At 51.4% G+C, this 22,654-nt stretch overlaps 4 protein-coding genes across 9 annotated transcripts in view; 2 read left to right on the top strand and 2 right to left on the bottom strand.

Annotated features, from left to right (window-relative positions):
* MTF1 (metal regulatory transcription factor 1) overlaps window positions 1-7,851 on the top strand; it is a 42,148-nt gene extending 34,297 nt beyond the window's left edge. The window contains exons 10-11 of one of the 2 annotated variants that reach the window (XM_058553729.1): window positions 327-387; window positions 2,118-7,851. In XM_058553729.1, coding sequence (XP_058409712.1) covers window positions 327-387; window positions 2,118-2,548 — 492 coding nt within the window. In that variant the 3' untranslated portion in view covers window positions 2,549-7,851. Of the gene's footprint in view, window positions 1-323; window positions 388-2,117 lie in introns of both variants that reach the window. The other variant, XM_058553727.1, reaches the window with a different exon arrangement.
* Window positions 7,852-7,975: 124 nt separating this feature from the next.
* C13H1orf122 (chromosome 13 C1orf122 homolog) lies at window positions 7,976-9,372 on the bottom strand. 2 transcript variants are annotated; one of them, XM_058553736.1, is made up of 3 exons: window positions 9,125-9,372; window positions 8,697-8,898; window positions 7,976-8,451 (listed from the first exon to the last, which is right to left on the bottom strand). In XM_058553736.1, exons 2-3 carry the CDS (start codon window positions 8,742-8,744, stop codon window positions 8,356-8,358), a joined length of 144 nt encoding a protein of 47 aa, XP_058409719.1. In that variant the 5' UTR covers window positions 8,745-8,898; window positions 9,125-9,372; the 3' UTR covers window positions 7,976-8,355. The 2 variants fall into 2 exon arrangements, with proteins under 2 accessions (XP_058409719.1, XP_058409718.1); XM_058553735.1 differs by lacking the exon at window positions 9,125-9,372 and adding an exon at window positions 8,991-9,042.
* YRDC (yrdC N6-threonylcarbamoyltransferase domain containing) lies at window positions 9,236-13,678 on the top strand. Of its 2 annotated transcripts, XM_058553733.1 has the most exons (5): window positions 9,236-9,642; window positions 10,202-10,316; window positions 10,439-10,558; window positions 12,271-12,413; window positions 12,726-13,678. In XM_058553733.1, exons 1-5 carry the CDS (start codon window positions 9,251-9,253, stop codon window positions 12,796-12,798), a joined length of 843 nt encoding a protein of 280 aa, XP_058409716.1. In that variant the 5' UTR covers window positions 9,236-9,250; the 3' UTR covers window positions 12,799-13,678. The 2 variants fall into 2 exon arrangements, with proteins under 2 accessions (XP_058409716.1, XP_058409717.1); XM_058553734.1 differs by lacking the exon at window positions 12,271-12,413.
* Window positions 13,530-19,951, bottom strand: MANEAL (mannosidase endo-alpha like). Of its 3 annotated transcripts, none has more exons than XM_058553730.1 (4): window positions 19,391-19,951; window positions 18,092-18,201; window positions 17,097-17,173; window positions 13,530-16,005 (listed from the first exon to the last, which is right to left on the bottom strand). In XM_058553730.1, the coding sequence occupies exons 1-4, from the start codon at window positions 19,938-19,940 to the stop codon at window positions 15,369-15,371; spliced, it is 1,374 nt and encodes a 457-aa protein (XP_058409713.1). In that variant the 5' UTR covers window positions 19,941-19,951; the 3' UTR covers window positions 13,530-15,368. The 3 variants fall into 3 exon arrangements, with proteins under 3 accessions (XP_058409713.1, XP_058409715.1, XP_058409714.1); XM_058553731.1 differs by having other exon boundaries at window positions 15,655-15,728; XM_058553732.1 differs by lacking the exons at window positions 17,097-17,173; window positions 19,391-19,951 and having other exon boundaries at window positions 13,546-16,005; window positions 18,092-18,162.
* Between the last annotated feature and the right edge of the window lie 2,703 nt (window positions 19,952-22,654).

Genomic DNA, 22,654 nt, shown 5'->3' with positions numbered 1-22,654 from the left:
CCTGGGGCTCCCTCCGAGAAGACCATCAGCCTGAGAAAAGCATCCTTGTAGGAGCCTTTGGGCACACAAAAGCTCCTGCATTAGGCAGCTGGGAGACAGCCAAGTAGTAGGGGACAAAGCTGGCTACGTTGTCAGCACTGAATGTCAAACAGTGTAGAGACCTCATGTCAGCACAAACAAAACATCACTCAGTGCAAAAATCCCTGAACACTGAGGGTTTTCTGTCCTCTTGGATGACCATTATAACTGGGGAGGCTTCCGGTCCTGGGAGATCCGCCATGTTACTGTGGCCATAAATGTGATGTTTTTCTTTTTTTTCCCAGCAGCAATCATCTAAAGTTGAGAAGGTGTTTTTTACCACTGCAGTACCAGTAGCCAGTAGCACAGGTATGTAATTCTACGTTAGCTTTAGAAGCAAGTCAACTCTCTGGGCCCCTTGAGGCACAGTTAATTGTTGCTTTGCCCCAGTTTTTGAAACTTTAAATTTGTCACATCGTATTGTTTATTTATTAGAGTATTTCATATTCTTACTACTATGGGAAGTTAGTGTACTTATAGCATAAAGACCACATTTAACATTCTTTAACTACTACAGTAGTCCCCTCCTATCCATGGGGAATACGTTCCAAGACCCTCAGTGGATGCCTGAAACTGCGGATAGTACTGAACCCTGTATATACTATGTGTTTTCCTACACATACACACCTATGATAAAGTTTAATTTATAAATTAGGCACAGTAAGAGATTAACAACAATAACTAATAATAAAATAGAACAATTATAACAATATATGGTAATAAAAGTTACGTGAATGTGGTCTCTCTCAAAATATCTTATTGTACTCACCCTCCTTCTTGTGATGATGTGAGATGATCAAATACCTACGTGTTGAGGGGCAGGGAGGTGAATGACGTAGACATTGGGATGTAGTGTGACAACACGTCAGAAGGAGGAAGGAGGGTCATCTCCTTGCAGACCGCGAAAGCGAAACTGCAGATCAGGAGAGACTACTGTAATGGTTCTTTCCCTTTCAGATATAGCTTTTAAATGTAGCCAGAAAAAAGTTCGAATCACAGTTAATGCTAAAGAGGGCAACTGTTAATTCACGGGACTCTTTTCTAATTACAGTATTGAAGAAATAGCATCTGGGCCAGAGACTCTTATAGAGCTAAAATATCCTTTTTTTCAAACTCTTTATTTTATAGATTAAGAAACTGGGGCTGTGAAAGATTAAATGACTCTCCAAAGTCATAAGTGAGTTTGTGGCAGAGCCAAAGCCCTAGTCCTCAGGCCTCATGACTCCTTCTCTGTTCTCCTGCCCCTTGGTCTCTAGCTATTTTTGAGACACACAAAGCCTGTCTGAATTCAGAGTTTTCGTATACACAACACTCCTACACACACAAAAGAGAGAGAATGTGTGTGCATACGAGGCTGGCTTGTTAAAGGAGATTTACCCACACCTACTGTGTGTCAGAGACAGGGGCTATAACGATGAGCGGGATGTCCTAAAGGGGCTCAGAGTCTCTTGGGCAGGCAGAACTAAACACGTCCTGTACAGCGTGGAGAGAGGTGTGGAAGGAATACAGTAGCTGTGCATGCGCCTGGAGGCTCACGTGCCAGCTGCCCTCAGCCCAGCTCTCGGTATAAGCCTGCTGGAAACACTCCCTGGAGGCATCAGGAGAGGAGAGGCACGAGCTAGGTCTTGAGAGAGAAGCGTAAGCTCTCCAGAGGAACAGCCAGTGTCTGAGGAGTTTAGGCAGAAGGAAGAGCCCACAGGCCCAGAGGTGTGAAGAACGTGTCAGGAAAAGGGAGGTGTCCTCCGTGGCTGGCATGGAGGGTGCCCTGGAGAAGGCTGGAAATATAGGGTGCATCTAGACGGCGTGTGTGGCTTTGTAGGGAAGAGGGACTTTGTCTTGGAGGGGATGGGGAGTGTCAGAGGCCTCCTGAGGAGGAACGTGGTCCACTTTAAAGCAGAACAAAGCCCAGAGCGTGGCATCCACCCCTTCCCACCATTCCTCCATGGCACTCAGCTCTCTCCTAGTCCATAACCCCCGCCCCTCCTGCCCCTGCCCTGCGGCTGGCTACTTGAAGAGCGTCTCTCTTGCCTCTCTCGCAGGGAGCTCGGTACAGCAGATTGGCCTCAGTGTTCCTGTGATCATCATCAAACAAGAGGAGGCATGTCAGTGTCAGTGTGCGTGCCGGGACTCTGCCAAGGAGCGGGCGGCCAGCAGGAGAAAGGGCTGTTCTTCTCCACTCCCTCCAGAGCCAAGCCCCCAGCCTCCTGATGGGCCTGGCCTGAAGCTACCACCACAGACGTTTTCCCCACCGCCTGTCCCTCTGTCTTCATCCTCCACCATACCTTCTTCCTGTGAGCAAAGCAGACCAGCAGAGACTCCTTCAGACCCTCAGACAGAAACGTTAAGTGCCATGGATATGTCCGAGTTTCTGTCCCTCCAGAGCCTGGACACCCCGTCCCATCTGATTCCCATTGAAGCACTACTGCAGGGGGAGGAGGAGACGGGCCTGACCAGCAGCTTCTCCAAGTGAAAGGCCTGTGTGGGCTCACCTCCGCAGAGAGAGGCCACGCAGGAAGCGTGAGGTGCGATGCTACCATCATAGGGTCAGCAGTTGGAAGGATGAAGAAATCTACTGTTTGAAATCCTCATTTTTCAGACGTATTTTCTTTATTCATATCCCAGGAGCATCCATTTTAAGGAACTGATCTTTGGGGAAAAAAAAACAAAAACAACAAAACAAAAAAAAAAGCTAAGTTATAAATGAACTGTTTGGCTGCACTGTATGTCACTTTTGCTTATTGTCATGTGAACTTGGAAATTAAGGTTACTCGTATGCATAAAAATTCTCAATGAAAGGGTGTGGTTTCCATCAATCAGATGCTGCCCATCACTTGCACTGGGGTCTTTGTGGTTTGGGCAGTAGAGTTCAGTGTGTCGGGCGTTGCTCCTCCCTGTGTGTCTTTTGAGTGTGAGGCTGAAGCTTGCTCGGAAGGCCAGACCCTCGCTCCATCAGAGAGGGAAGTGGCAGAGGCAGGTGAGACCCCTGTGAGCCAGACAGGGATTGGGTAAGATGGCTTTGTTGTTTGCGCTTGGTGTTGTGGAGCTCAGGGTGGCTATGGCGGGGGTCGTCCTGCAGCCAGTTTCAGCACACAGGGGCAGCTGAAAGCCTGGCCGAGCCTGTGGGGACGCTCGGGTTCTGCAGGGGCCCGAGGCAAGTTGTTGACTGCTGTCTATGGATGGCAGGTGTGCAGAGCCGGCTCTAGTGGCATCATCAGAGTCTTTGCCTTCCTGGTTCTCTCTCTCAGTTGGTTGCTGGGGCTTGCAGATCGCGGTGAATTTTTCTTGGGAAACATCCCTGTTTTGTCCTAGAGTGGACATGTGGCTTATGGCCAGCTGCTGGTCGGTGGTCTGCCTTCCTTTAATGGTATTTTCCTTCTCAGAGCAGGAGAGCTGCATTTTGCTTCTGAGGAGAAGTTGCGGCTTTAAGGGAGTTTTTTTTAAGGTGCGTGTAATTGGCAGGCCAAGTGTGCTGGTTCCAGGTTCAGCAGGCTTTTGGTTGCCCCCTCCCATCTCTGCCTCTCACCCCTCTGGATTTTGCATACAGCCTAGTACAGTGCAAAGAAGGATGTGACTTGCTCAGCTTAGTCATGTGATTTCTAAACAAAAACAAAAAAACAACACAAAACGATGATCTTCTACTCAGGGTAAAACAAAACAAAAAATTCCCTTTCGACCAAAAAGCCTGAAATGTTGCAATAAGTTATCTCATTTGGAATGTTTCATTAAGTTGTGTTATAGGGGAAAAAAATTTTCTTTTTGATTTGTGTATAGAATTATATCCATCTGTCTGCCTTTGGCTCCAAGTCATTGCCTCTTAAAATAAAACATAAACTCCAGTCCACACTAAAATGGAAAGTTTCTCTCAACTGGCTCTATTAATGTAGTCATGAGTGCTCAGCAAACTCACTGAGCTCAGAGACGAGGCATGGCCCGGGCCTAGACTAGCCTCTGCCTCCCAAGAGCCCCTTGCGGGCCTTGAGGAGCAAGCTCCCACAAGCAAGGCTGTTCTTCTGAGTCAACCATGTCAGTCAGGCAGAGAACAGCCATAATCTTCCCTTCCTTTTCCACTCTGTAATGTAAAGAGATCTGCGTTTATCACACTCGAGTTCTCTGAGCCATTCCTCAGGGCCAGCCAAGACAGTACCCAGAGCAGATCGTTTGCCTGGGAGCACGTGGCCCTGCCTTTGACAGGATGTTGGGACACACTTGGACAGGAGGGCGGTGGTGGTAAATGTTCCTGCCATGCGGAGAAATGGGCTTAACCACAGGCAGCTGGTGGTTCCTCATTCCAGGAGTCTAGTCAGGAGAGTTGATTTCTTTTTGACCTTCTGTACTCCCTTCCCCAAAAGGCTGATGGCTTCTGGTGACCATTGACCTCAGCAGAGGTTGATAAGGCACGAGGAATCTTCTGTTACCACAGTGGATTAGTCTTCCTGGAAAATGAGCAGCTGAGCGTGGGTGGTCCTTGGCTGTCTCTGGGCCTGCACCCATGGGAAGCTTTGAGGTAGGACCGTTGCTGTCTTCTCTCCAACTTCTGAGAGAGAGCAGTGTGATGGGATCCAGAAGCTAGCATACATGTGAGGGCAGGAATGGCCTCCCCACATACCCATCCTAGGTGCACCTGGGATTCGGTTCCTGGGTGCTGAGGTGGGAAACAGGAGCCCAGGGAAGACCATTGGAAGGCCGTGGTTTAAATATTGCTTCTTTCTGGTTAGCCAGGGCTGTGCTTGTGTTGGGCTCACCCAGGTTAGGGGCTTTTCCGCTCTCCAAAGATTGGGAGTGATGAAGCATCTTAAAAGAGTGTCAGGCTGACAGATTTTTCTAGTTGAAGTATCTACCTTTTGAGGCTGGCTCAAGATTACAAGGGGGACTGTCGGATCCAATCAGCTTTTGAAAAATCAGGAATGTGCTTAAAATGCTCGTGAGTAGTTGTGAAGAGCAGGTCTGTTCCACAGGGTAGGCAGTCTTTCCTTACCTTCCTCCTTCAGCACTCTTTCCCTCCCCATCTCCTTCTATAAGCCTGGCCTCTAGTACCACGGACCTTGGAGAAGAGAGGGCCGCTGGCTTAACTGGAGCCAGAAAGAGCCTTCGTGGAGAGCATGGTTTCCCAAACCCAGGAATGAACCTGGGGTGAGGTTAGGGAAGGTCTGCAGACTTCTAGCGGGTGCCATCAAGCCTTTTTTCTTCCCATGGTAACCTTAACCATTTTCACCCTGTAGATTTATACTTCCAGCTCCCACTAGCATCTCCAGTTATGCTGCCCCTTTATGGGGTGCAGGTCAGCACCAGGATTTGGAGTTCATGGGCTTGGAGCTGGTAGGAAACCTTGGCTGGCACCGCCAAACTGCCTTAGTGAATTTGGCCCTTCCCAGGCAGGTGGGTGGGGCATTGAGGGAAAGTGGTCCTGCCTTTCCTGACAGGGTCTGGCCAACCTCATGGGGGCATCACTAGTTTGGTGACAAGAGTTGGTGTCATTTATTGAATTCCACCCCTCCCCGCCTTTAGAAGGACATCATGGTACAAAGCCCAGGAGGGGCCTTAAGGTGTGAAGACCTCTCTGGGTAGAAGCAAGGGACTTTTCTTCACCACCTCTGGAGAGTCAATAGATTGGAGAGTTTTACCTTCAGGGTCAAGGCAGTGGACTGACGGGGATAATGATAATGGAGGGTAGGATGGGTTTTCCTGAGAGACTTTGTATAATGCTGAATGTGTCCAGAGGGACAAGTTTGCAGAACCTCATATTGGTATATTAAAGAAATAATAAAGTAAAAAAGCACTTTAGGTTATTTTATCTTTAACCCAATTGCTGCAATTTCTTTTGTGTATATATATACATATATACTTTCCACAAAGTTTTATTTTTTGCTCAGAATAAAAAGTTAAATTGCAGTGTGAAAAGAAAAGCACTTACTTTGGTGCAATATGTGTAGCTTGACAGTCGTTGTCCCATGTGGCCCAGGTCTGGCCGCATTTTTCTGCTCATCAGCCCTGTACTGTGAGGCTGTCTATAGGGAAACACTATTATGCATTCTCAGCAACTGCTCAATCTATGCAAGCCTTCCCTGTGTGCCCGAGGGCGCCCCTCAGGCTCTCTGAAGAACTCTGCGGGTCCTGTTTTCTTCTGCTGACTGTTGAGGCCCTTTGTCATCACTTCTTCTTAGTCCCTTGCCATCTTTCCCCTCTTCACCGTTACGAAGTGATACCTGAAGGAAGGAACAGGTTGTTCCTAGGGAGAAACCTGGCCCCTTCTAGACTTTTATATTTGTAATCACGTCCATTGTCCTTAATCTTAAAGACTTCTCCAGAGTCACTGAAACCATTGATTTGTGGAACTGCAACAATATTGCTAAAGAGTTGACACTTTTCCACCAATCAGAAATATGTTTGGGGAGGTGGTCTTGGTAGTGGGGGGCGGCAACACGGGCCATTTCCACACTGCTCCCCATTCCAGCCTGTTGGCTCTTTAAGCAAAAAGGCCTCTAGGCTTCATTAAATCCAGTGAACAAAGCTGTTAATAATCTGATTTATCAACTTTCTTCCTTCCCCTTCACTCCTCTCTTGTTCCCCCCACCCCATTTTATCTTCAATTCTCAGGCTACAATAGAAGAGAACTTTTAAAGTATACTTCAGCCAAAGCAGAAAGATTTCCATAGATCCAATATGCAAATGGTTCTGCTGTGACATAGATTGGAAGTTGTCCATTCTTTAATACTGGGGGGTAGGGGGGGACCAACAAAACCAAATTATGCCTATTTCTGATTGGTAGTCCAGCCTGTTTCTTCTTGAGTACTTTTGGGGGAGAGGGAAAGGGTCCCGGGTTTCTTCTCATGCCCTTTGGGGAAGCTGGCATTTCTCACTGTTCCTCCTGTTCAAGAGAGGGCTTCTCAGTCTGCACTGAAAAATGCAAATTAAACTGGATCTTTGTGTCAATGTGTACATAGTACAAGCTTTTTTACTGGAAGCAAAGTTTAAACCCACACATTGCCCTTTTGGTGGTGTGCCTGCTGGGCCAAAAATTGGGTGATAATGTAGTGTCACTTTCTCAGCTCAATGCAGTTTCTACTCTTTGTTATGGGAAAACTTTTCATAAAATCTTTTTTCACCAAAACCCAGGGGTGTTTTTTGCAATATCCTTGTTATCCTCTTAGTGGTGCCAAGTCAGAGGCCTCTCTTGCTCTTCTCCCGGGTCCTCAGGCCTCCCGGGGGCACTGTTTGACTCAACAGTCTACATCTTTTGTCGTGTTTCGGAGAATGTAGGGTGAGGGTTGGAGTTCAAGGTGGCTGTTCCCTTTCCCTGTGAACTCTTCTTAGTACCTGTTTGGGGAAGGTGGCTGGAAACAGGTTTTTGCTGAATCTCTGGCTCAGATCTTCTGGCCAGGAAAGGCAAGACCCACGAGAGCCTTCTTTGTTCACACACTATCATTGGCTGGAGGTCTTGGTGACAGTTTTTTAAATCCCAAATAGTTCTATTTGGATTATGTAAAAGCCTATCCAATTTATTTAAGATTGAAACATGGGAACAACGGACTTCCACTGAGCGATGTGAAAACGTTACAGGTTCAGTACTTCCAAAGGAAGAAACCTCCAAACCCAAAAAAGAGTAAATATGAATTTGTATTTTTGAAGAATGTGAAATAATGGTGTTTGCTTAATTGCTCATTTTGTATAAACTTAATATTGTACTTTAAAATATCTGCTAAGAAGTGAAAATTTAACTTTTTGGAATTGAAAAAGCAATATTAAATACTAATGAAATCCTAATTAAATGCTTATTTAAATCTGGTAGTGTCTGTGGCATTTCTTCCCAACCCTGCCCATGGTTGATGGTTTTTCAACTATTTCCCCCCTCGCCAGCCATCAGAGTCTTAGGGCACAGAAAGGAAAGGTCGGTCACCAGGAGAGTCTGCAGGTTTCCTTTTAATCAAGGCTCTGCTAAAAGTGTTTTGTGGGGCTGGGAGCCCCCAAAGCATGAAATGGACATGTAACACCACCTGGATCCCCCAAAGCAGGCCAGACCACTCTGGCGAGCACTGCTGGTCTGCCCAAATCCGGGTAATCAGACTGGGTATTCATTGGCTACATTTCAAAACTCAGCACTGCTTTCAGCCAGGATGAAGTGGGAGTGAACCCAGCTGCTAGCAGAGCTGCCACCCCAGGCTGAGAGCCAAGAGCCAGCCACTGCCAGTGAAGACTGGCCCCTTTACTGAAGGGAGTTGTTCAGAGTCCAGCCACCAGCCCCGGGGAGGGAGAGAAGTCAGGCGCCCGGCTCGGGGATGGTCAGGGCTCCGCAGCTCCATCACCAGCATCCTTTGAGAAGCCACCTCTGGCGGAGACAGCTGGCTGAGGGGGCGCTCCAGGTTTGGCTGAGACATTCTGGTTAGAACAGAAAGGAAAAAAGTGAGGCTGGCAGGAAAGGCCTTAGATTAGGCCCAGCAAGGATATGGCCACTTGGCATTTGGATAGCACCTAACTTTTTCAAAGCCTCTCGCCCAGATGAAAAGGGGGGAGGGATAAAGCGGTGGGGACACTCTTCTACCCTCCAGGGAAAGCTAGGGCTTAGCAAGTCCAGCCAGTGGGCAGTCCCCACCTCCCAGGCCCAGCCCGGGGTGGCCACTGACCCCGATACCAGCCGGCTCCGGGCGCCGGCGGCCCAGCTGCCGCAGCATCTCCTCGCAGGCGGCGATGGTGTCCAGGAGCTGCCGCTGCCGCTGCTCCACCGCGTCCAGCAGCTGCTGGGCGCGCTCATCCCGGGGAGGCTGCGGGGGTGGCCTCCCGCCGAGCCCCAGCCCCGCCTTCCCACGGTCCACGCCGGCAGCCTCCCTGCCCGGGAGAGAGCGAGAGGCAGACGGTCAGGGCCGGCCCTTGCGCGGGGTCCCAGCCCCTTCCCCCCGCCCCGACGGGCCCCCTCTCACCCCCGTGACCAGTCTGAGCCCGGGCCCCATTCCATCTCCGCCTGCGCGGCCCGACCACCTCCCCCCTTTCGGCCGCCCCCCCTCCCCAGCGCTGCGCTAAGGCTCTGCAAAGCTGCGCCCCGCCCCGTCCCCACCGGTCTCCTTCAATCCTCCTGGGGGTCGCGGTCCCTTTAAGTTGCCCGGCGCGGAGGTGGGGCCAAGCCTCCCGAACCGGAAGCTGACTGTTTACGTCACTTCCTCCCGGAAGCGGGCCTGGGCGGATGTCTCCGGCACGCCCGTGCAGGGGGCTGAGGGTCGCTGTGGCTGCCAGCGTGGGGTTGAGCGAGGGGCCGGCGGGCTCCGCCCGGAGCGGCCGCCTCCTCCGCCCGCCGAGCCCCACTCCGGCCGCGCCGGGAGCCCGGCTGTTGCGGCTCCCGGGGAGCGGGGCTGTGCGGGCCGCAAGTCCGGAGCGCGTGGGCTGGACCGAGGCGCTGCGGGCCGCCGTGGCCGAACTGCGCGCCGGCGCCGTGGTGGCTGTCCCCACCGACACGCTGTATGGCCTGGCCTGCTCGGCGAGCTGCTCGGCGGCGCTGGGCGCCGTGTACCGCCTCAAGGGCCGCTGCGAGGCCAAGCCGCTGGCCGTATGCCTGGGCCGCGTGGCCGACGTCTACAGGTGAGGCCGCCCGGACCCGGCCCCGCTGGGGGCGGCACCGCGGGAGGGGCTTCCGGTGACAGGCTTGGGAGACTGAGGCGCAGAGCGCGGGAGGGGCTTCTCCATTCTCACCCGGGAATCCGGAACTGGAAACGTGTATTGAGCGCTTAGCGTATGCCAGCCCTGAACGAGATGGCAGGGGCGCAGCGATGAACGAGTCAGGCAGGGTCCCTATTCTTTTAGCGCTTTTGTGATAACGGGGGGGCTCCCGCGGTAAAAAGAAAAAAAAAAAGGAAACCAATAAGCTTAATTTAATGGGAGGTTCCTTGAAGAAAATATGACACGGAGCATGAAAGCGGTGCAGCTGTTGTAGCCTCGAAGACCAGGAGCAAGTGGGCTCCAAACCTGGCGTGTTCCTTTGGAGCCCTACCTTCTGCTCAAGCTCTTTAGGGAGATGATGTGGGAGGAAGGACGGATCCCACAGGCCTTAGGAACCCCTTTTCTGTGTTTACCTAAAGTCTGGAATAGGACCAGCAGTGGCCCTTCGTTCTTGGATGGGTTTGTACCTGTTTGTTTCCAGGTACTGCCATGTGAGAGTACCCGAGGGGCTCCTGAAAGACCTGTTACCAGGCCCAGTCACCCTGGTGATGGAACGCTCGGAGGAGCTCAACAAGGACCTGAACCCCTTCACTCCTGTGAGTCAGATTTTCTCGTGTCCCCAGACTCCTGCCATTTGACTTTCAGTAGGATCCAGGCCACACCCAACCCCCACCCCTCCCAGCCTTTCTGATGGTGCTCCTTTCTCCTTGCCTCATAGCTTGTAGGCATCCGGATTCCTGACCACGCCTTCATGCAGGACCTGGCCCAGGTGTTCGGGGGACCACTTGCTCTCACCAGCGCCAACCTCAGCTCCCAGGCCAGTTCTCTGAATGTTGAGGTGAGAGTCCTCCCCCCAGAAGTGTCACCAGGCCAAACAGTTTCCTCTGAACCTGTGGGGTTGATGGTGTGCTGGAATTGCCTAGCAGGAGAGTCACCCTTTGGGTCTAATGATGGGAAGTTCTGCCTCATTGTCAGGGGGTTGGGAGAGGTGGGGTGGAAAGAATCCAAATGAAAGAATCTCAGAAAGGTTTTATTACAAAGTTTGAGAGGCGAGGGGGAAAATTGGTGTTTTCTTCTTATTAACTTTTTAATGATAAGAAACATTGTGATAAATACAATCATTTTTTCCCTTTTTGTGGGGGCAGCAGTTGTTGGAGAATACAGTTAGGCGATAAGTCTTTTTTTTTTTTTTTTAAAGGATAATTTTATTCTACTCTTTTTTTTTTCCCCTAAAGCCCCAGTAGATAGTTGTACGTCATAGTTGCACATCCTTCTAGTTGCTGTATGTGGGACGTGGCCTCAGCATGGCCAGAGAAGCAGTGCGGTGCGTCGGTGCGCACCTGGGATCCGAACCCAGGGCCGCCAGCGGCAGAAGGCACGCATCCAACCGCTAAGCCACGGGACAGGCCCGGCGATAAGTCTTTATAACAGTGCTGTACAGAAAATTAAGGCTTCAAAAAGTTCATTCATTTGTTCCAGGGACTCCTGACCCTGTTCTCTTACCTCTGCCACAAGCCAGGTCAAAGAAACAATCGTCCTAATCCTGTCTTGGCTGCATAGCTTAGAACGAACGAGGACACAAAGGAATTTAACTTACCACACATTTTTCTTCTTACTGAACTTAAATAGTTCATAGTAAAGTGATGGAGTTTTCCATGCCCAGACCTAGAGAGTGGGTTCAGGGCCCTGGGAAGTGAGAGCTCAGCACCCCTTCTTATTCTCAGACTGTGGGCTTTTCTCAGTCCTGGTGGCTACACCTGAGGCCGTGGGCAAGGGGATGCTAGGGTGGGGGAGGGAGGTTTCTTCGTACTTTTCAGCAAGCAGTTGCCCTGTCCAACACCATAACTGGTATTTACGATCCGCCATCCCAGATTCCCAGGCCTAACTGCCACTGCATTGTCCTCATGGGGGCGGGAGTGACTCTCTAGCTCAGTTCACAGTTCAATCCACAGTTCTGAAGGGAGTATCCTTCCCATAGCCCAAGGATTGAGTGCTGGTGGCATGCACTTGCGGAGGCCAGCCTCTTGCTCTCCCTACCCTGATCAGAGTTCCTCTGACATCCAGGATCACAGTGCTAGAGCTGGAAGGACCCTTGGTGGCCATCTCGTCCAGCCCCCTATTTTACAGCCCTGGCTAAAGTAACTTGCATGCTGTCACACAGAGATTTGGTGGGAAGTCCCGGGTAGATCCCACATCTTTTGACTCCCACCTGGGACTCCAGTCATTGTACTTATTCCTCCCCAACAAGCAGTGTGGGGAATTTCTTCTTGGCACAGCAAGATTGTCTTTAAGCTCTAAGATAGATGTTACTTGGGGTGCTAACCTGGGGTGGCTGCAAACCTCATAGGATGCAGTGTCTTAGGAGCGAATGCAGTGTCCTTGGCACAGCTGACCTTAACAAATGAGGTTCCTTCCCCTGCTTAGAGGAAGATGCGTCCTGTTTTAGAACCGTGTGGCCTTTGTCTTAGAAATCCTGCATGCAGTGATGCAGTGTAACATCATTGCAGCTGCCAGGAGTAGAGTCCATGCTCTTCCTCTCCCTCTTCTCAGGAGTTCCAGGACCTCTGGCCTCAATTGTCCCTGGTCATTGATGGGGGACCAATAGGGGATGGCCGGAGCCCTGAGTATCGCCTAGGCTCAACTGTGGTTGACTTGTCTGTGCCTGGAAAGTTTGGCATCATTCGTCCAGGCTGGTGAGTCCCTTTCCTGTGGCCTGGGGATAGAATTTGAGGGAGGTTGGGAGATGCAAAGAAAGCCTTGACAAAATAAAGGTGGTCACTCCTATCTTGCCCTGAGGCGGCTGGGCAGGTTTGGAGAAGTGGTAGATGGAGTGGGACTGAGTTTGCTGATATTTGCTGGCTTTTTCAGGATTCAAAAGGATTCATCAAGGGTTTGATGAACAGAGCATAGTAAGACCAAGAGTTTAGAGGTCTCTGGTCACCAGACTTGGGTGGGCTCAAGCCTTTGAGAAGTCAAACTCTAACTGTCCTCCATTTCCTCCTCAGTGCCCTGGAAAGTACTACGGCCATCCTCCAACAGAAGTACGGGTTGCTCCCTTCACGTGGATCCTGCTTGTGAAACTTGGGAGGGGGGAGGGCCCAAGGACTAGTGCTGGACACTGTGTGTCTGTCTGCTAGTGGCTGGCAAGGCCTCATTTGCAGAGGCCACTGGGGCTGCAACATCACTAGTCCGACCCTTTAAGGCAGTGTCTTTCTGAACACTGTAGACCAGGTCCCAGGAGCTGCTGGTTTAGCCTCACACCTGGTGGGGGAGGTTATATTTATTATGTGTAATTTCATACATCAGCCAAAAGCTGAATAGAGACTTTTAAGAACATTCCTAGGATGGCCTTGTTCTGATAAGTTTCTTCTCTTTCTCTTTTTTTTAATTTTGGGAAAGTAATTTAAATAACAGATTTGGAATGTAATGAGAGCTTCCTCTCTGGTGGGTGGTGGCATTTAAGGTCCAAATCAGCCAGAGCACCAGCTGGTGCTGTTTAAAAGTCTCAAGTGACCAAAGGCGTGAGTTTGTGCTCCTGAAGCTGGAACCAGGTGAGGATAAAGATTGTCGAGCCACAGGCCAAACACTATTTCCTCTGAACCCAGGGGGTTGGCGGTGTGGTGTGCCGTAATCGCCTGGCAGAGAGAGGCGTCATTGTGGTCTAATGGGAAGTCAGCTCAGTTGGCAAGGGGTGGGGGTAGGGGGTCCAAATTAAAGAATATTGGAAAACAGATCTCTACTACCTGTTTCAGCCAGAGACTTTTTTCTTATTTATTCATAAAATAAATTATAGTGAATTATACCTATAACACCATTATTTAAATATAGTGTCTTCTCAGCAGCCTTTATCTTTGTTCATATGTATACCAAGTGTTAAACATAATTATTGTTGGGCATTTGAACTTTGTTTTTCTTTAATAGAAAATAATGCTGCTATTAAACATCTTTGTAAATGGTTTATTTTTCTTCTTTTGAATTCTTTCTTTAGGGTAGGATTACTGGGCCAAAGTGTATGAACATTTTATGGCTTTTGATACAGGTTAGCCTTCAAAAGAACTGAACCATGTTGCATTTGCCATCAGCAACGTGTGAGAATTGCTGCCCCTGCCCCTGGCTTTGCCATACTTGTAATGTTTTTCAAATTGTATATATGTTAAATGAAGCCTTATTGTTGCTCCCTTCTGTAAATTACTGCAGGTCACCATCCAACCCTTTTCACCTGTCTCTGTCTGCCTAGGTTTCCCCAACTAAGTCACAAGCCAGGCCACGAGGCCTGCCCCATCCATCAGTGGGGTTTCGTATCGGTTACATAATGAGCTGGGGCCCTGTGGTAACGAGTGGGGCTTGCTTCCCCCACTCCCTCCCTGCACCCCAGTTCTCAGATTTGGGATTCAGTCTTGAGCCCATAAACTTCACAATATGGTGGTTTCCACTGCACGTATTTTCAAGTAGATCCTAAGCATCTTGCCATGAAGGTGTCCCAGGGCCTGCTTTGAAGGTCCCTGCAATTAGCATATTAGTTTATTTGTAAATAAGCACTGGTTTGTTAACTATTCCCTCTAGAAATCTTGTTTAAACTACTAATTTCTTAAGCAAACTCACTCTTCATTGTGCTAACAAACACAGTAGCCAGCCCATCCCGCATGTCAGTTTGTCACAGAATCTGACTGAGGCGTAAGAACTGGTGAACTAAGAGCAAAAGGAATGCTTACTTGAGAATACCACGTCCTAATTAACACAAATCACAGGAGCACTGAAAATGGCTCTAGTGAGTGGGCCTCATTCAGTTCAGGCGGCAACAGGGAGGGGGATGTCCTGGTCTTCTCCCTGGAGCTAAATGTTCATCGGGGAAAAGGTAGGCTCTGCAGCACAGAGGTATTTTCTTAGAGGAAAAAGAACTGAGTTTCCAGCACTGGGAAAAACTGCAAAAAGGAAGAACATAGCTGTGCTCAGGCCCTAGCTACAAGGCCACACCAAATAAGGAAAGCTGGATCCTGTAAGCGTCAGGAAGACAGGAACCAGTCCTGGTCAAGTGTTCCCCCAGCACCCAGCACAGAGTAGTGCTCAGTTAGTGTGTGTTGAGTAACTGTGTGAATGCTCAGGATTACTTCATGATAATTGGGTTCAGGAATCTATTGGGAAGAGAATTTCCCTTTTAGAAAGTCTCAAATATGGTTCCCTAATGTGGAGAAGACAGATGATGTGGGAAGGAGGCCTAAAGAGATGACACAGGCTGGCAGAAGGGAGAGGGTGCATGCTAGCCCAGAACCCTGACACCCTTCTGAGAGCAGTGACTCAGCGACTCCACTACACACCACCTGCCGATTTCAAAGCTAAAAGGGATCGTTTTCAAGTGTTCTGACTGAGGATGTGGAGCTGCCCTGGGCTAGGTCCAGTCACCTGCCAGCCTCTATGGTTCCCTCTCTGGAACACCGCCTAGTCTCCTGTCACTTGCAGAGTACCCCAGCACCACTTGCCTGAGGAGCAGGCCCTGTTCTACACGGGCCCAGGCTTGATGGCCCACCCAGAAGCACCCAGCTGCTGACTTGGAGACGAGCGAGTGCCTACAACCTCAGCTGAGCCCCACGTGGTGACATCTTCCAGTGAGGCTGGGACATCAGCACCTCGTGCCCCTGTTTGCAGGCCCCTCACATCAGCCACTGCTCCTTCTCTTTGATGAAGTGCTCCGCCCAGCGGCGAGTCAGCTCCAGGTACAGGCTGGGCTGATGAGGCAGGTAGTCCAAATACAGACGAGTTGGTGTCTTCTTGGGGATGGCCTTCTCAATCTGGGTGCCCTCATGCCACTCATTGAAAGAGGTGATGGAGACAATCTCGGGCCTCACCGTCAGGGCTGCCTGCAGGGCCGTCTCATAGTACTTGCCATTGACCCTGTTCCTCGTATTGTGGTTGTTCCAGGGCCGGATGCTGGTGTCAATGTAGCCAGGCCCCACGCTGGGGATGAACATGAGGTTGTTGGCATCACAAAAGTTCTTCACAGCTTTCCAGTTCTGATGGGAGGAGCCAAAGGAGAAACCGTTGGAGGCAAAGTAGGTGTACATGCCATCGAATCCGGCAGCCAGGATGTCGTGGGTGTGGCCCTCCTCCACCAACAGTGCGATGAAGACCCCATCATAGGGGGTGTTGCGGATTGAGTGGGGCCCGTTTGGTGTCAGGAGGTGGGCCCAGGCCTCAGGGGATGTCAGGTATGAGTCGTAGATATAAAAGAGTGGGAGGCTCTTGCCCATGCTGTTCTTATAGCGGTAAAATGCACCATGGGAGCCATACCTGAGGAGTGGGAGGAAGAAGAGCCTGAGCTGGCAGCCTAAGATGGGAGAGGCCAGCACAGCTGTAAGACCAGCCATGGATGAGATCTTTCCTGATGCCCAAGCACAATTTTGGATCCAGCCAGTCCCTGCAGTTGGATTCATTGTGCCTCTAAGCAAGAACCTAGTTCTTGCCCTCCCCTCCCCAGCCTTGTTGTTCCTTTATTCAAGCCTCACTTCTCTGCCCTAGGCCAAGCCACCACCATCTTTCATCTGGACTGCAGCAAGAGGCACGTAACTGGTCTCCAGGCTCCTAGTCCTGCCTCCCTATAATCCATTGTCTTTTTAAAGTGTAAATCGGATCTGATCGCTCCTTACCAAGACCTGCAAGGCCCCACCTACTTGATCTGGCCCTGCCCGCCTCCATTCCTGCTGTCATCCTACCTGTCTCCTACTCCAGCTGCACTGGCCTTTCTATTTTGCTGTGAAGCTTGTCCCATCATATGGCCTTTGGATCTTACAGCCCCAGCTCTTCGCAGAGCGGACTCTTCATTCAGGTGTTAGCTCACATGTCATCTCCTCAGAGAGGCTCACTTGCCCACCCATTCTAATGTAGTTTCTTGGGCACACTCTAACACAACACTCTATTCTTTATTATTACTTTTTCATAGTATAGATCACTATTTGATTTTTTGTAACTACTGTCTGCTCCACTGCACCCCCAACACACACTAGAATGTAAACTTTGCTAGTCCTACCCATTACCGTGCAACTAGGGCTTAGGACAGTGCCTGGACACCTGAAAGCACTCACTAAATATTTTTTTGAATGAATGAATGATACGTGCAAGCACTTTACAAGCCACTTTCAAATATATTAACTCATGTAACTCTCATAAGACCCAAAGGTTAAGAGGCTTGCCTCTGATCACAGATTGGAGGCTGCAGAACCAGAATCAAACCCAGGCTGCCGACTCCAAACCCAGTACTCCCTTACTATAAAATAACTGCTTGGGACACAGGCATTCAGCCCTTGTGTCTCTTCACCTGCCCCTCTAAACCTTCTACCCCCATTTTGACCCCCACCAAAATCCAGGCCCCAGAGCAGCCTTACGTGTCAATGATGTACTTGATGTTGTCATGCAGAGTGATGTCATCCCGGCCCTTGTAGGGCTGGATGTGGAAGGCCACCTGCCACAAACAGAGGAGATACTGGTCAGATGAGGATCTGTCACAGGGGCCTGGGTCACAGGGGCCACAGGGGCCACAACCTATAAGGCTCATGCTCCAATAATAGCCTGGAAGAGAGGCTGAGTTCAGGAGAGGGCTTGGCAATGGTGGGCACAATAGTGATAAAAGCAGCCACTGCCCTCAGGGCCAAAAAAAGAGGGGCAAGGAGTTTGCCCAACTCCCAAAGCAGGGCATCTGGGAATCGTTCTGATGGGCTGTTGCAGGATGGCTAATAGGTTTCAGCTTATGTGTCAGCTCCAGTGTACTGGCACTAGCTGCCTGAAACCATGGGGAAAAGTATACTGAAGCTGTGGCGATGGGAAAATGTGCTCTGATCTGTGAAACGTGATGGCTCAGGAACAGGAGCAGGGCTCCTCTCTGTCATTTTTCTTCCTTTGCCACAAGAGAGGGGAATGACTTATTTGATTGGTACATTTGGGGAAATAACTGGACATGCTTAGTTCAGCTCCATCTTTCCTCCTGAAAGTGAGCCTGCCTGCCCAGAACACACGTTGTGCTCTACTCCTGGAGGCCCAGCACTGCCTCCCACTAGGGAGCTGAGGCTGCAGTTCAGATTGTGGGCCCATTCTGCCCTTGCCGGCCTTCTACCCAGGGTCAGGGTCTCCAACCTAACCTCTATCATCATGATATTTATTTAGTCTCTCATTTCTCCTATATTAGTTTTCCCAATATTTCTTTCAGAATTCAAGAAAATAAAAGTGACATAGGCACTATTTATTAGAACCCCACCCCCAACACCACACTTGCCGTACCTGGGCTAATGCCAAGAACTTTGGTAGAGGCACTATCCCTGCGGGCAGAGGAGGGGAAGTCTCCAGAATGGGCCAGAGAGCACCTCACCTCTTCTTGGAGACTCACCTGGATGTTGTACTGATGGGCGGTGTCCAGAACGGCTGGCACCAGGTCATCTGAGGGTTCTCCATTATCATCAGCCATGCCAGGTGGGTACCAGGACAGGACCAGGACGCCTGAGACACAACACAGAGGCTACTTCAGAGACACAGTACCCGCACAACAGAGATTTGTTTCCTCACAAACTATCCCCACCTGCGAAATGGTTTGCTCCCGCCAGGTTCGCTTCCTGCAGATCAGATCCCAGAGCCTCGCGCCCCGGAGCTGTCCACGCCCGCGGTGCTGAAGCGCAGCAGCACTGGGAAGGAGCCTGAGAGAAGCCCGGGTAGGAGGCAGGCTCTGCTTCCATTAGCAAGTAGTAGAACAAAGCGAAATGGGTGGACAATGCCACACCCACCTGGAAGCCACAGTCCTATCTCTGGAGGAGAGGAGCACCTCTGAGGTCCGGCAGGGAGGAGAACCCTGAGCAGAGGTCATCTTATGCTTTCCGTGGGAAATGACATTTGTCTCCACTGTCTGCCCTCTAGACTGTAAATCCTGAGGGATCGCCTCTGTGTTATTTATCTGTGAATACTTCCCACCATTGTCTCTGGCATTCCATTTTTCCCCCACTCACTAGCCATTTCCAGATAAACTGAAATGTACTGTAAAATCCAGCAGAATTCAGTGACAAAATCTGAAACAAGTGAGCCTCCCCACCCCAGCCTGCCTACAAAGGAGGCTCCCAGGGACCTCTTTTCAAGCAGAGTACTTGAAGAAAAGCTCCTGGACCCCCTACTGCAAACAAAGCAGGGTCTGTCATGCAACGTGGGCAAACTTTCCTTTCTGCAGCCAGCAAAAGCAAAAAGAGCTGCCGCTCTACTCTGTACCTGGTGTGAAAGCAGAGGCCACCCCAGGCGCTACTCCTCTGAATGTCAGCGTCCTGCGGGGCCAGGATACCCAGGCCTCACTTACCCAAACCTAGAAGCCCAACAGACACGAAGACTGCCTCCCTCTCCTCGCTGTCCCTAGCTGGGACAGCTCTGGCACAAACGCCTTCCACTGGGCCTCCCAGCAGCTCCGCCCTATGAAAGGGCCCTGGAATTGTGAGGAGTCAGAAGGCAGAGGTGCGGGAGTCTGAATACTAGAAAGTGGGGGCGGTGCCTAGTGGTGAGCGCAGAATGAGAGTAGAAGTGAAGGGGTAAGAAGCCAGGCCGAAGGGTGAGTGGGACCAAAGCCCCAGTGACAGGACCAGCGGGAGTTCGGGTGGGAAGGAAGAAGGGCGAGGCTGGGAGACAGGGCCGCCGGGGGGTGGGGGGAACTCACCGATGGCGGCTTCCTTGAGCTGGGTCATGTGCTCCCGCAGCACGTCGGGGTCCCGGGAGCTGTAGGGCCCTAGCTCCGGGTAGAAGCTGGAGCCCAAGTCGTCGGGGGGGCTATGGCGGCCGCGGGGGTAGCTGGCCGAGATCTTGGGGTCCCAGTGCGGCACCATGACGTGGTCCCAGTGAATGTAGTGGCCCTCGCGCCGCGGGCTCCCGTACCACGAGTAGTAGAAGGCGTGCAGGTCCGAGTAGACGCGCAGACTCCGCCCGGGGGCGGGCTCGGCCTCCGCGGGGACCGGGCCCGGGGGGCTGCCCGGGCCCGCAGTGCGGGGCGGCGGCGGCGGGGGCGGCGGCGCGGCGGGGGCGGCCGGGGCCCGGGCTGCGGGCGCGGGGGCCCCCTCCGGGCGTCGCTCAAAGGGCGCTACCTCCAGGCCCGGGCCCAGCGCCGGGAGTCCGTCCGGAACCTTGAGCGTGCGCAGGCCCATGAGGGTGCCGAAGGCGAAGAGCAGCACCAGGAACAGCGCGATGCAGGCGCGGCGCCGCCGCCGGGCCATGGCGGCCCCCGCGCTCCTCGCGTCCGGCCGGGCTACCTCCCGGCGAGCCGCGCCATGGCCGCCCGCCCGGCTCCCGCGCGCCGCACAGCCCGCGCGCGTCCCAGGGAGACGGTGACGCCGGCGCCGAGCGCGGCGTGGGCGGCTCCCCGCCTCTCCCCCGCAGTGCGGGCGGGCCCGGCACACAGAGAATGCAGGCGGCGCAGACCAAGTGGTCGCGAGCCGAGGGGGGAGTGGCCGAGCAGGAGAGACCCAGGGGGGCCGAACTGCGAGTTCCCGGGCCTAAGGAGCAAGGGCCGAAGTCAAAACGGGTAGCCCTCGGAAGATCTGTTGCCTTTCAGCCTGGGCAGCGGGGTGGAGGCGCCCAGTGGGGGAAAGGGGATGCCCTCCTTCCGGAGCCCAGGAGAAGGTCCGGCGGCGGCGCTGGAGGGCGTGGGAGCCCCGGGCAGGGTGCGGAAGAAAGCGAGTGTCTGTGGTGGTTGTTCTTTCCACCGATCTCCTTCCCCGCTTATCCCTCCTTACTGACTTCTCTGACCCCCCGCCCTACTGATCTCAGTGACCTCCCTCTTTGTCCCAGGACCCGCATCCCTGGAACCCTCTGTCACACCTCAGGCAGCCTCTGGAGCCTGGGGAAAGGGGCGTCGGGAAAATCCCGGGAGTCAGGCACTACAGACACCGGCTAGAGCGCGGAAGCACGAGAGAGACCGTGACTTGCACGAGGTCACACGGACCTGGCCTAAACCCAAGGGTCAGGACTGGCTCACCAGAGCTCCTGCCGCTGTCCAGACTGCCTGCCCCGTCTCAGGCCTGCTGTCGACCTGAGCCGTCCGTCCTTGGACAGCCTCCCTCAGTTGGTGAGGACGAAATGAAATGGTTACCGTAAAGCACTTTTTACAGGGCCTAACAAAATAAACACGCAGTACGTATTCACTCTTCTTCCTGGACGCTGAGCTCCAGAGGGCAGGCCCCGGGTCTTATTTATGCTTTTTTAGACTTCAAGGGCTGCGAGAATGGCGTCCGGCACTCAGTTTCTAGGGCAGGTTGTTGAGTGAATATCAGACTCGAGTGTGATATTCTGTAGACAATGATATGTTTTTCACTCGACATTGATTGAGTTCCTACTTTGCATTATGCATTATTTCATTCATTCAGAAAATAGTTTTTATTGTCTGCCTCCTTCACTGGTCCATGATGACAGCAACTTTGTTTCATCCCCTGCTCTATCTGCAGTGCCTAAAACAGAGCTTGGCATAGTAGTAGGCATGCAATTCTTATTTCTTGAGTAATTGAATTGTAAGAAATCCAGGAAGAGGAGGATCAAGGTGGGGAAATGTGGGCAGGTCTGGAGCCCAGGAATGTGAGTTTGAGAGAATTCATGGTAGTAAGGGTGAATTAGATAGAATTAATTCTTTCAGCTCTGAGAAGTAGAGCATGCTTCCTTTTCCCATCCAACAGGCAACAGGAAGACTGATTTCTCTTTCCCAGAAGTCCTAAACAAGCATCCCCTTGAATCTCATTGGTCTAATCTGGTTTAGGCCTGTTCATCCCACACAAAGTGTTGCCAAGGGAGTGGAATTACCATGACTGGATTAGATTAAATTTTTGGAATGGATAAAATGTTGGAGGGAAGACCATAATGTCTCCCATGGAATTAGATGACTCTGGGAATGAGTAAGAATAAGAGAAAAAGAATAAGAATGGAACTCTCAGGAACACCAGCATTTATGGGTTTGGCAAGGGGACGTAGAGTGTGTGAAGGAAACTAAGAAACAATCATCAAAGAAGAAGGAAGAGGATTGGGAGTGTGTGGTGGTGATGGTTTTAGATAACTCGTGGGAAGGTTTCCCCAGCTCTCAATCATTTCACTATTTCTGGGATGCCCTGCAACAGAATGGTGGCCCCCACTGGCCGTGCCTGGAGTCTTCCACACCATCACCCAGCCATAATGTTTTGATGCAGGGCTAGAACTCTGGCCCAAGATGAACCAATGATGGTGCCCTGTTTCCCATTGTACCAATCATGGACACTCACCCAAGGGTCATCAATTACAACCCTTCTCTGGGATTGTTTTCTCTGGTGCTGAGGATAGATTCAGTCTTTCTCTCTAAAGGAAATGCCATTAGAGGAGAAGGAACAAGGGACAGAGGGGAATTAGTGGTATTGGCGTCCCTGATTTCAGTTTTCCCCTTCTTCCTGGGTTCAGTGTGAAACACTGAAATAATCTTCTAGTAAGTTACGCTTTTATTCTAAGCAAGATGAGCTCATGGAGCAGACTTTATTGGTTGCCTATCAAAATCAAGCAGAGATGGAGAAAGGGACTTGGGATCAGGGAGGCCATTTGTGAGGCAATCGCAGGAAGCAAGAGTGAAGAATTGCAGAGAACGAGACAAGAAAGAAAGAAAGGAAGGCTAAACTAGTGGCGGTTGCTGCTATAGATAATGGGGCCTTGGTTCCACTAGGACTTCTGACAAGTGGACAAAACCTTCCAGAATTGAGAGGTGTGAGGCTAAAGAAGTTATCTACTGCCCCCCTCTTCCACTGGTTGAGTGTTTGCCCTAGGGCTGTTAACTTCCTCACACTTCTGGTCTCCTTTGTGCTGAGTAGGCTCCCGTGATATCAGAGAAGTTCCTGAGGCAGGCATAGAGACAGAGAGACACTCTGTATGTTTGAAGTGGGATACTGCCAGCCAGAGGTGAGTCTAGGCTTGCACAGAACTG

Source organism: Diceros bicornis, chromosome 13 (assembly GCF_020826845.1).
Source record: "Diceros bicornis minor isolate mBicDic1 chromosome 13, mDicBic1.mat.cur, whole genome shotgun sequence".
NCBI classification, from domain to species: Eukaryota; Metazoa; Chordata; class Mammalia; order Perissodactyla; family Rhinocerotidae; genus Diceros; species Diceros bicornis.
The sequence above is the reverse complement of the archived record's forward strand: the minus strand, read 5'-3'. Positions and strand labels throughout refer to the sequence as shown.

Coding starts and splice junctions, on each gene's coding strand:
- C13H1orf122 (XM_058553735.1), bottom strand. CDS start 9,025: ATGGAATGGGGCCCGGGCTCAGACTGGTCACGGGG. Junction 8,899..8,990: donor GGCTCAGACTGGTCACGGGG/GTGAGAGGGGGC, acceptor TCTCCCGGGCAG/GGAGGCTGCCGGCGTGGACC. Junction 8,452..8,696: donor CGGAGCCGGCTGGTATCGGG/GTCAGTGGCCAC, acceptor TGTTCTAACCAG/AATGTCTCAGCCAAACCTGG.
- YRDC (XM_058553733.1), top strand. CDS start 9,251: ATGTCTCCGGCACGCCCGTGCAGGGGGCTGAGGGTCGCTGTGGCTGCC. Junction 9,643..10,201: donor CGCGTGGCCGACGTCTACAG/GTGAGGCCGCCC, acceptor GTTTGTTTCCAG/GTACTGCCATGTGAGAGTAC. Junction 10,559..12,270: donor CCAGTTCTCTGAATGTTGAG/GTGAGAGTCCTC, acceptor CCCTCTTCTCAG/GAGTTCCAGGACCTCTGGCC.
- MANEAL (XM_058553730.1), bottom strand. CDS start 19,940: ATGGCCCGGCGGCGGCGCCGCGCCTGCATCGCGCTGTTCCTGGTGCTG. Junction 18,202..19,390: donor GCTCAAGGAAGCCGCCATCG/GTGAGTTCCCCC, acceptor GTTGTGTCTCAG/GCGTCCTGGTCCTGTCCTGG. Junction 17,174..18,091: donor CCCATCAGTACAACATCCAG/GTGAGTCTCCAA, acceptor TGTTTGTGGCAG/GTGGCCTTCCACATCCAGCC.